General features: G+C 43.5%; 1 protein-coding gene across 1 annotated transcript in view; it reads right to left on the bottom strand.

Moving 5' to 3' along the window:
• KIF13A (kinesin family member 13A) overlaps positions 1 to 12607 on the bottom strand; it is a 116758-nt gene that overhangs the window by 50282 nt on the left and 53869 nt on the right. The window contains exons 11-15 of the mRNA XM_060244177.1: positions 10791 to 11003; positions 10377 to 10487; positions 4404 to 4538; positions 1654 to 1784; positions 183 to 269 (exon numbers count right to left, since the gene is read on the bottom strand). Of these exons, the coding sequence (XP_060100160.1) occupies positions 183 to 269; positions 1654 to 1784; positions 4404 to 4538; positions 10377 to 10487; positions 10791 to 11003 (677 nt within the window). The remainder of the gene's footprint in view (positions 1 to 182; positions 270 to 1653; positions 1785 to 4403; positions 4539 to 10376; positions 10488 to 10790; positions 11004 to 12607) is intronic.

Raw genomic sequence — 12607 nt, 5'->3', positions numbered from 1 at the left:
CGGCTGGCTTAAGAATCCCAGATGGGCTGAAAACCGTCTACAGGCCATACATAACCCATATCAAACAAGAAGATGTACAGTAATTGTGTGCAAGAATTAAAAAAACACCACAGTCAACTGAAGAGAATTTTAAATTAAGTACATACATTGGTTCTATAACAGAGAGAGACAAAAACCGCTACCTAAAAAAGTGGTTGTTTCCCCATAAGATTCTATCTCCATGCCACAGTTGTGTCGTAGAACATACTAGTGTACCATTAACACAGGATCTGAAAAGAAAATGCAAATCTGATAAAAGAAGATCCAAGTCATCCTCTCCTAGATGCGTTTACCATAAGAACAATTCCAATCCATCACATGTGTATTCATTCTAATCTAACTTGGGAGGGGAATGTAAAATCTGAGTTCATTTCCTCCTAGGAAAAAAGAGGGCTTTGACCCCCTTTTAGAAAGGCAACATTTAAAACATCTGATTTCTTAGTGTTTCAAGTATGATATATATTTTTAAAGAAAGCCACCTGAAATAGCATTCACGTTCATATCATCAAGAAGCCACTTTCAAGCCCCACAAGAGTCAACAATTAGATGACTCGTGTATTGTCAACTGTAGCTCTGGTAACATGGTTTGTACCTACATAAGCATTTTGGATGAAGCCCAAATTAAACAAAACCTATTCAGTTATCCATTTTTTCCAGCATCATGCTGCTTTAATCTTGCCAGTCAAAATGACTAAACCTTAGTAATGCAATCTTATCATGTTGAACACCATCTGTTTTCAAATTCTATGCTTTTAATTCGGAGCATTGCAATACAGAACAACGAGACACTTCTTGCCATTTGGAAAAAATGTGCTCATTGATGTATGTTTATCTTATTTTATGTAGTCCTACAAACTGGCATCATTTTGTTAAGTGGTAAAATAGTGTACCATGCTAAAATCAGGTCAAGATAGATAACTTATATTAGAAATTTTTACTAAAGTTTTACTAAAAATATTTTCCTACCACACTTCTGATTTTTTTTAATATGGAAAAAAAAACTAGAGAAAGGAGTAAAGTACAATTAAAGACAACTGATCAATGAGACTGGCCAAATGCCCATAACGGTCACTAGGTTAAATGAAACGATTGTCTTGTATTCCACTTATATTATTGAAGTAGTATTTGAGTGATGATGAAGAAGAAAAGAAAGGACAAGATAACCTGTTTAGTAGCCACATGCTTAAATACATTCCTATTGCCATGCGACAGGACAAACAAATCAAACTATCATGTCTATAAGGAATAGGGCCATACTTCCCCACTCACATCAAGAGACCTTGGTTATTCATTTCATGGACAACACAAGTCAGGAGGAACTCAGAGGCAGAAGAACATCCATAATATGGTGAGCCTGCTGATGCTGTGTGACAAACCAGAGGTGAACGACTGCTTCCCATGATAATTCTTGGAGGCTACAACATTGCTTTCACCCCCTCAGTTTAAGCACATGCCTAAGACCATTCCTAAGCTAGGAGTCTGAAGCCTCTCTCCTTGATTACTTAGAAGACTAATACACAAAGCAACTAAATCTTATGTTACTTGGGAATCTGAATTGTCAGATTATTTTGAGTGTCAAGATTTTACAGGGTATTAAGCCCATTATGCGCTTACCTTGCATTTTCTTTTGGTGAGAGAGAAACTTCCCCATCTGTTGTTATATCTATCACACAGTGCTCTGGTTGGATACCTATTCCAAACAGCTGTATATCCTGAGATGTATCTGCGCCAACCCTGGTGTGATCCTCGTAAAAGACAGATGCAATGAAAATAAAACTTGCTGCTTTTATAGTTATGCAAAGCCCACAAGAAAGCATTACGATCCAGTGAAATATTATTTGCCTGGCAGATAACAATCTATGCCCTTCTTAAATAGCATTCTACGTGATTTCCCAGAATATGGAAAGTATGACAGAAGTACCAAGACTATGAATGAAATATGAGCTATCACAAAATAAATCTTTCCCATCTTGCTGCAGACCTCCCAAAACTCGTTCCTGAGAGCTGAGAGACATTCAGAAACTGTGTGAGATCTGACACAGCAGCTGAAGATGAAATATATATTCAGCAAAATATATAAAATTTCAAGCAAAAATATATCCAACCCAATGCTTTGTATATAAGGATAGCCAAATAACCTTTGCAAACAAGTAATGTTTTCATTGTTTGGCTCAGTATTTCAAACAGAAAGCACTGGAACATTCTCTTTGGTTTATTATAAATGTTTAAGAAAATATCCTTTCTCTGCACCCATCATAAGCGAGAATTAAAGGGTTAAGCATAACTTTGAAACCGAAGCTTAACTAGTTGCATACAATGGGAGAACTGAATCTATATTGTTTGATACACAATGGAAGGAAAAAATCCCAAATCTCAAAGGCAGAGTTCAGTCAAGAGTTCAAAGCTTGCCAATATGCACATTGACAATTATGCTTACTGATAAGTTGCATAAATATTCTGAGTTAAGCTGGCTATTTGCTTTTTCCTCCTGAGGTACATGAATTTGATACCTAAATCCCCATCTGAGGGAATATAGCCATGCTGTGTGTACACCAATAAGTGCAAGTTTAGAATTTAAGCTTGAATTTCTGGACCTAAAATATTACAAAATGCTAGAGGAAAAAACAGGCTGAGGGGGGCACTTAGTCTTTTGCAACCAACTCTTGTTGTTGTTGCTATTGTTGTTGTTGTTCAGTCACACAGTCAAGTCCGATTCTTTGCGACCCCATGGACAAGTCACGCCAGGCTCTCCTGTCTTCCACCATCCTCCAAAGTCTGCTCAAATTTGTGTTTGTTACATCAGTAACGCTGTTCAGTCATCTCATCTTTTGCCGTCCCCTTCTTCTTTTGCCTTCTGTCTTTCCTAGCATCAGGATCTTCTCCAGGGAGTTCTCCCTTTTCATTTGGTGGCCAAAGTATTTGAGCTTCAGCTTCAGCATCTGACCTTCCAGGGAACAGTCTGGGTTGATTTCCCTTAGGACTGACTGATTTGATCTTCTTGCAGTCCAAGGGACTCTCAAGATTCTTCTCCAGCACAACAGCTCAAAAGCACCTATTCTTCTGTGCTTGGCCTTCCTTATGGTCCAGCTCTCACAGCCATACATTACTACTGGGAATACCATTGCTTGGACTATACGGACTTTTGTTGGCAGGCTGATATCTCTACTTTTTATTATACTGCCCAGGTTCGCCATAGCTGTCCTCCCAAGGAGCAAACGTCTTTTGATGTCATGGCTACAGTGATCTTGGATCCCAGAAATGTGAAGTCTGTCACTACTTCCATGTCTTCCCCTTCTATTTGCCAAGGTATGATGGGGCTGGATGCCATGATCTTAGTTTTTTTATGTTGAGTTTCAAGCCTACTTTTGTGCTCTCCTCTTTCACCCTCAACAAGAGGTTCTTTAAGTCCTCCTCACTTTCTGCCATTAAGAGTCGTGTCATCTGCATATCTCAGGTTGTTGATGTTTTTCCCGGCAGTCTTAATTCCGGCTTGTGCTTCATCCAGGACAGCATTCCACATGATGTACTCTGCATATAAATTAAATAAGCAGGGTGACAATATACATCCTTGTCGAACTCCTTTTCCTGTTCTAAACCAATCAGTTGTTCCATATCCCATTCTGACAGTTGCTTCTTGACCCTTATACAGGTTTCTCAGGAGACATGTGAGGTGGTCTGGTACTCCCATCTCTCTAAGGACTTGCCACAGTTTGTTGTGATCCACACAATCAAAGGCTTTAGCGTAGTCAATGAAACAGAAATAGACGTTTTTCTGATACTCCCGTGCTTTCTCCATAATCCAGCGAATGTTGGCAATTTGATCTCTAGTTCTTCTACCTCTCTGAAACCCAGCTTGAACTTCTGGTAGTTCCCAATCAACATACTGCTGAAGCCTAGTTTGTAGGATCTTTAACATGACCTTCTGAAATGAGTGCAATTGAACATTCCTTGGCATTATCCTTCTTTGGGATTGGAATATAAACTGATCTTTTCCAATCTCGTGGCCACTGTTGCGTTTTCCAGATTTGTTGACATAATGTGTGCATCACTTTAACAGCATCATCCTTTAGGACTTTGAATAGCTCAACTGGGATACTGTCATCTCCACTCGCTTTGTTGTTACCTAACTACAAAGCAACCAACTACAAAGCAGCGCTAATAGAAAAAAAAATCACAATTTGTCAATTCCAAAAACTAAATATTACAAACATGTTTTTATACCAGAACCTGCTTAGCAAAGAACAAATCTTCAACAATTTTAATGTCTATATTTAAACATACAGTGCCAAAAAATTCTAACTTAGTTAGTAAATTAAAAAGCAGCTCCAAAGCATTGGCAATTCACTTTGTGAATTCTTTCTTACCTTTAAATAATAAACCAGTAATTCATTGAGTGCAGGGTCTGCATTTAGATTCACCAGATAGCATTTGTCTTCCCCAACTTTGATGCCAGAAGATTCAAGGGAAATACCCATGCTTTCTAGCTGCCTTTGTCTCTCCTGCAAAGAATACAGCATATTTTAAACTTGCCAGATGCAGTTAGCTTGGGCAGTATCAACTCTGAACATGATGTAAATAAAAGCAAAATACACATTAATCTGTACCAATGCAGGTCATCCCGATGCCTACAGTGGTGCAAGAATCCAGCTGCTCTTCAAGATGTGAGAGAGACTAGCAAAGGGGTCCCCAATGTAGTGCCCATGGGCACCATGTGTACCTGCCAACACCTTTCCTAGCACCTCCAAGTCCTTTTAAGGAAGTGGGTGGGGCTAGGTGGGGCTTTTGCCCAGTTGGGCTTCTCACTGGCTTGCTGTTAAATAGAGCTCTTTCCAGACATGTTGAAGAAGCACCATTAGAGTTACATATAACCTTGCTTTCGGACATTTTGTGGTTGTCTTCACCTCTTGTGATGGCCATTTTATGATTGTGTCAGAATTCCACAGGTGCCCATAGGCTAAAAAAAAATATTGGAGTCTCCTGGACTAACATTCAAAGCCAGCACTGCCAGTTTTCATTTGAAACTATGAGAAAAATACAATTTCACAGTTTACAACATATTCATACATTTTAGTTGACTCATATATTCAGTTATTTTAAATATATATAGTTTTGAATATAAACATGTTTCCTTATCTTTCCTTTCAGAAATAACTGACTGCTAGATGCTACTAGAGGTGCTAATGAAGATGAAGCTGATTAATGGGCTCTGAAGCAGTTATATTATGAAACTGTGCCCCTGTGGGAGGCGAACAACTTGTGGGTGGCGACTGGGTGCCACAACCTCAACCTGAGCCGGAGGAACCAGTGGCGGTGCCTGGGGGCCCCCGAGTAAGTTAAGCGAGATTTGATGGGGATCCATCGGAACTAGCCTACTTCATTGTGACTGTACGAGGGCACCTCAGTGTCTGGGCCCGTACTTTCCCGATGGAGCAGTTGTGAGTAGTGCACATTGGCAGCTGCCTTCGAGGCCCGGCAGCCTGGTGGTATGTCACCCTATTCGAGAAGCGATCCCCTGCGCTGAATTCGGCCATGGACCTCCTGAGGGCTCTATGATGCCACTTCGAAGACCCTCTACAGGAGACCAACACGATAGCGGCACTACAAGACCTGAAGCAGGGCACTGGATCGGTCCAAGAGTACCTCAGCGAGTTCAGGGCACTGAATTCCAAAGTCCAGCAATGGGACGACGAGGCCAGGATCGAGCAATTCAAGAGGGGCCTCAACTCTCACATATATGGAGAAGCCCTGAAACTGGGGGAGCCATGAGACCTGGTTGGGTGGCCTCAGCTAGCTTGCGAAATAGAGGATTGCCCTCCATAAGAAACAACAAGGGGCCCTCCCAAAAGAAGCGCGGGAGAAGACACCCTGACCCAATCTACCCAAGTGTGCCCCTGAACAGCTGTTACGTTAGGAGCGCGACCGGAGAGCCAAAGCAAGTTGTGCTTCAAGTGCGGGGGGGGGGGGAATCACATCACCAGCGAATGCTCCAGCAAGCCAAAGGAGCCGTGGACCTCCACACCTCTGAAGGCGGAGGCTAAGAAGAAAACCGGCAACGGCAGAGCCCCAACGGCCAAGGCCAAGTTGGTGGTGCTGCAGTTTTGCGAGCCAGTCCCCAAGGAGTCCGAGGAAGAGAGTCCCAGCTGCCGGTAAATGACCCAGACCTGCTGTGAGGAGCGCGCGACAGCAGGTCAGAGCCACGGCCGCACCACTACGGGTGAGATTATCTGGGACTTTGTATTATGTACCCATAACACTAGTAAACCCTGTTACAAAACGATTTTTTGCATCAGGGCCCTACTGGACTCAGGATGCTCCAAAGGCTTACTATCCCTGAGCTTGGTGGAAGCACTAGGATTAAAGATGGTGTCCCTGCAAGAATTCTATGTATATGAGCAAATGGATGGAAGCCCAATGAAGGGGGAGCCATGTAGGACGGGGACCAAAGTGTGTGCTTTAAGGATGGGGGAGCATTGGGAAACTTGCACGTTCATTATCACCCTGGCCGCCAAGTTCCAAGCCGTCCTCAGCCTGGAGTGGCTGGCCGACCATGACTCGCTGGTCCAGTGGAGCGGGAGCACCATTTATTTCTTCGATCGGTGTGCGAGAGTCACCAGTGGAATAAAAAATGGGGCCCACACCCCCCTCCCCAGCTTGAGAAACTTTCCGTCACCAGAGTTGAAGTGCCCAGTCTGTCCCTTGAGTATTGAGACTTGCAAAAGTGTTTGACACCCAAAAGGCAGATGAGCTTCCCCCCCACAGATCCACTGACTGTGCTATTGAACTGGTGGAGGGGGAGCCACTTCCCAAAGCCAAGCTATACTCAATGAGTCAGGGGGAGAGGGAGGAATTACAGAGATTCCTGGAACTCAACCTGTGTGGGGGATTCATACGACCTGCCAAGTTTTCACATGTCACTCCAGTGCTATTTAGAAAGAAAAAAGATGGCAGTTTATGGCTTTGCACTGACTTTCACGGCTTGAATGCGATTTCTATGAGTAATGCCCCTCCCCCTCATACGGGATCTCTTAGGGGAGGTGGCCAAGGGAAAATCTTCACTAAACTTGACCTCAGAGATGCATACTTCCGGGTGCACATCAAGGAGGGGGACGAGTGGAAAACAGCCTTCAACACACCCCTGGGCCAATACGAGTACTTGGCCATGCCGTTCGGCCTTAAGGGATTCATGAACTTAATCAATGAAGTATTGCATAAATACCTATATAAGGGCATGGTCTGTTACCTGGATGACGTTTTGATATACTCGCAAGACCTGCCCTCACACATCCAGTTGGTAAGAGAGGTACTACAAAGTTATTTGCCAAACTGTCCAAGTGTGAGTTCCACAAGACAGAGCTCGACTTTTTGGGATACCGCATTTCCACGGGGGGCCTGGGAATGGATCCTACCGAAGTACAAGCCGTGGCTGAGTGGGAGTCCCCTTGAACCCATAAACAACTCCAGAGTTTCCTTGGGTTCGCAAATTTTTATAGGGAGTTCATCAATAACTTTGCTGCGATCACCCTACCCCTCACAGAACTGTTGAAAACCAAGGGGAAGGGGCCGTAAGCCACTAAGGGCAGCTCTAGCCTCCTGTGGACGGGGGAGTACCAAAAGGCGTTTCATGAACTTAAGGCCCGGTTCACCTCTGAGCCTAATACACCCCGATGAAAACAAAAGGTTTGTGGTCCAATGTGACGCGAGCAACGTTGCCCACGCAGCTGTTTTACTCCAGGAGGGGTCAGATGGCCAATTCCACCCCTGTACATACTTGTCCCAAAAGTTCAGCCCGGCTGAATGCAACTGGTCAGTGTGGGACAAAGAAGCCTCTGCCATCGAACTGGCCCTAGAAAAGTGGAGGCACTACCTAGAAGGAGCGCGGGAACCATTTGAACTCTGGACAGATCATAAAAACCTGGCCGCCCTCACTGCCACCCACGACCTCAACAATAAGCAAGTAAGGTGGGCGGGGCTATTTCGGCAGTTCAATTTTAAGCTGGGGCACATCCCTGGGAAACTGAACTTTTTGGCGGATGCGTTGTCCTGCCACCCTCAACATGATAGCAAGAGGAAGGAGGGTATCGACTCATTGTTCACACCCTCCCAACTAAGCGCATTGGTAACCATGCATGTGCAGAACCGGAAGGAAAAGGAGCCCCCTGATGAGCTCCTAACCGAACTGAAACAAGCTTTCCTTGACAGTCCCCTGGAGGAGGATTTACAATTAACAAAAGCAATGGATGGGTTTTGGTGCTGAGGGGAGAAACTCTACGTCCCCTCCTCTTTACGTGAACGAGTGATCCAGAGGATGCACGACTCCAAAATGGGGGGGCATTTTGGGTTTGTAAAGACTGTCCATTTGATTCAGCGACAATTCTGGTGGCCAGGTTTGCGTAAGGATGTGGGAGAATATACAACAGGGTGCTCCACCTGTATCATTGCTAAAAAAGGGAGGGTTGCCTCCAGGGCACTTGCAACCTCTTTCCCCCGCCTTGTGCCCCTGGGAATGCATATCCATGGACTTCATAACCGACTTGCCCCCCTCGATGGGGAAGACAGTGATCTGGGTGGTAGTGGACACTTTTTCTAAGCAGGCTCATTTCGTGCCATGTAAGAAACTCCCCATGGCCAAGCAGCTGGCTCAGTTATTAATCCAGCACGTCTTTAGGCCACATGCCTTCCCCACTAAGGTAATCTCCAACCGCTGCCCACAATTCGCACCTCTGTGAACTAGTGGGAATGGAGCAAGGGCTCAGCTCACCCTACCACCCACAGACGGACGGGCTGACGGAACGCACCAACGCGGTGCTTGAACAGTTCTTACGTTGCTATACGTCCTTCCATCAGGACAATTGGGTGACTCTACTACCCTTTGCAGAGTATGCTTACAACAACAGTGTACATAGCACCACTATAGTGAGCCTCTTCCAAGCGGTGAATGGATATGAAAGCAAACCATTCCATGATCTTGCCCCCCCCCCCCCCCGTCAGCCCCCGCAGACTTTACGGAATGGTGGCAAGGGATAGCAGGAGGTTGGGAAATTATTAATAAGCAACTACAAAGGACACAAGAAGCCTACAAAACCCAATATGACAAAAAACACTCTGAACTTTAACTGTTGAACTGGAATTGCCAAAAAACCTTAAACATGTCCACCCTTGTTTCCATGCTAGCTACTTGAAGAAGAACCCTGAACCCTTGCGTTGGTACCCCCAGATGAACCACCACCCCCGACTCGAGTCAGGCCGAGTGGGTCAGTTCCAAAAATACCAACTGCAAGGCTTTAACTAAAGACTTTTACAACAAAAATCCTAATAAACCCGGGGGAAAGGAGTCTTAGGGGGGGCAAAATCTCAAGAGTCATTCCATCTTGTTCCTCTGGTCATGTGTATTCAATTGTACAATGCTAAGCTGTGCTTCAATGCTATGCTACGCTTGCTATGCCTTTGATATAACTGTAACTTGTTGCTTATCTGGAGGGAGGATGGCATGTCTGGGAACTGGCTAGTTGCTAGGTAACCAAGGGCAAGAGCTAAAGGAGATGCGAACCATGAACTGATAGCGAATACCTGTGGTGATGAGAGCTTTGCAAAAACCCCGCACAAAACCCCCACTTTTGCTTGGCGCATTTGGCTTGAATTAAACAGTCAGGGCAAAGGTTTATAAATTGGGGGAACTGACAGAGAGGTCAGTTCCGACAACGCATGTGTATGCCCATGAAGCTGGAATAAAGATCTTGAACTTCAACTGTCTTTTCCTTGACTCTGGGTGTGTCAATTGGGGGTACAGAACACTGCCAAAATGTATCATCTTGCTAACTGCCTCATACTGAAGGGACAACAGTAATGAGGGTCAAACCAGGGATTTCTTACTTTGTATTTCAGTTATAGCCAGTATGCTATGCCAGCAGTGAGCTCAAGTATCCAAAACAGTTCATTCAGAGCTTTTGAACTTATTTGCCATATTGGAGATCTTTTGCAGACTGTAGTAGAGTGCTTCAAGTCAACTGTTATTTTGGTGCATAGTATACCAGAGCACTGCTTCATTTAAACGCTGGACAAAGTCTGTGCTAGCAACCTAGCATAGTGTTTATATTATACAACAATATTAAAAACAACCAAACAAATTTGGAAAGTACTAGCAAAGACCTACATTAAAAATGTAAAGTGCATTCATATATTTTGTATAATATCACCTAGTATAATTCTGAAGAAAACTTATACCCAGAATTAAACTTTGTTGGTCTTAAAGGTGCCCCTGGACTCAAACTTTGTTCCGTCACTTAATTTTAAGTTATTCCAATCAAATATTTAATATACAGACAGAAATAGTTAAATACCTGTGCAATTTCTTCTGTTTTCCTAAGCTTCTCCTCCCAAGTGACAGTCAGTTCTTTTATCAGTTTCTCAGATTCCTCCAATTTTTCTTTTAGCTCTGGTGCCTTCATAGCCTTAACAGTCAGAAAATGACATTATTAACATTTTTTTCTTAAGAAGGGGAGGCCTGTCAGCCTGTATATCTCTCCTGGGTATCCTTCCATTCCCATGAGAATGTCAAAGAAAAATTTATCTTCAAACAATTATGTAAGAAGCAATTCTTATAGCCAACTCAAATCCATTACAGAACTTATTTTAAACTTATTTTAAGAATCAAGATTAAGCACCTCTTTCTACCTGTTGTTGTAAGAGCTATACAATCAAAAGCAGTATGCCACTGACAATTATCTAGTGAGTAAAATTTTGACAATGTTTACCTCTGCTTGAGAAAGTTGTTCTTTAAGCTTTTCTACTTCTTCACGCAGTTCTCTGATGACTCTGGCGTTTGGATCTTCATTTACTATAGCATGATTAACTATCCTTTTGGCTCTGTCTGCATATCTTAGAGTAGAGAGTGTCTCTTCATAATTATCAGCAGCAGGACTGATTGTAGCTATCATGGCTGTTTGGCTATTTCCTCCCAAGTTATCCTATGTGGTATATTGACAGAAAGCATCAAATAATCAGAACAGATTAAAAAAAGCTACCCTTAAAGGTACTATTTTATCACATTTAACACATTTTAGTTCAAAAATTATTATGCACTTCTCTATTGCATTTATTTTTTAAAAGCTTCTTAAAAGATATGCAGGGCCACGTAAAAAAAACAGTCACTCCCTGTTTGGTGGGTAACTTAAAGTCAAAGGGCTCTTGGCCTTTGATTCTTAGATCATGGCCTGCGATCTGTGGACATCTCTGTGTGGTCTATGCCTGTGCTAGGGTTGCCAATCCCTAGTTGGGGACAGGGGATCCTCCAGTTTGGAGGTCCTCCCCCTGCTTCACAGTTATCAGAAAATGTGTGGGGGGGAATGTCTGCTGGGCACTCCATTGTAGTCTTTGGAGACCAATTCCCACAGAGTATAATGGAGAACTGATCTGTGGGTATTTGGGGCTGAGGTGTGTGTGTTTTTTTCAGGTAAGGGCACCAAATTTTCAGCATAACATCTGGTCCCTGCCCTCAAAAGACACCCCCCCCCAAGTTTCAAACAGATTGGATCAGGGGGTCTAATTCTATGAGCCCCAAGAGAACGTGCCCCTATCCTCCATTATTTACCAATGGAGGGAAGGCATTTAAAAGGTGTGCGGTCCCTTTTAATGTGATTGCCAGAACTCCCTTTGTGGTTCATTCATGCTTGTCACATCCTTGCTCCTGGCTCCACCCCCAAAGTCTCCTGGCTCCACCCTCAAAGTCCCCAGATATTTCTTGAGTCGGACCTGGCAGCCCTAGGTGGAATGAGCCTCAGTTCAGGACTACCTCATGGTTCATCACTGTTTTAAGATTGTACAGTGGGCCCCTTTGGTTGTATATATTTGTTTAAATTTGTATTGCTGATATGTATTTTACTTTATAAGCCAATCTGAGAACCGATGTGGGACTACTTGCCTTACTACTCAAGGCAACAAAATGGCCTCTTATCCACAAGAATTCATCAGACAAAATTTTTTCTCCTGTTGCATATAGGTAATCATTCTGTATAACAATCCTCAGAAGCTACAGATCCTATGGACAGAAATAAGATGTCTCCCACTTCCAAATACTGCAGTAGAGGCTAATGCCATCATGGAATGAGCAGTCTTTGAAGGACCCCTGTACTCAAAAAGCAACTTCACCTGTGGTGAAGATATCAATATTGCAATATCTTGTGGTAGTGAGGACAGAGGACCAAAGAATGGCTCTACAAATTTCCTCTGCAGGGACCTTTCCACATATGGCAGCCCTCCTCTATGGGCCAAGATATCATCAAGAATAGAGAACATGGAAAAGAAGGCCAAGGCTGTGCCTGCCCTAAGCTATGATGAAGTGGAGACCTTATTCCTTAAGGATGGCATATGAAAACAGGCTTGTGTATTCTTTAGTGGCCATGGTATGGTCTACATGGAAAACAGAAGTCCTACAGATATCTGAAGAGTACAAATCTCTTTCCTTCACAGCAGAAGGAATGCTTTTAGGTGCCAGGAAGGAATTCTTTAACTGAAGCAAGGATCATAACCTGAGAAATTTCCTCATTAAATGGAAGACAGGACACAGACAACC

The sequence above is a fragment of the Heteronotia binoei genome, chromosome 7, assembly GCF_032191835.1.
Source record: "Heteronotia binoei isolate CCM8104 ecotype False Entrance Well chromosome 7, APGP_CSIRO_Hbin_v1, whole genome shotgun sequence".
Taxonomy (NCBI): domain Eukaryota; kingdom Metazoa; phylum Chordata; class Lepidosauria; order Squamata; family Gekkonidae; genus Heteronotia; species Heteronotia binoei.
The sequence above is the reverse complement of the archived record's forward strand: the minus strand, read 5'-3'. Positions and strand labels throughout refer to the sequence as shown.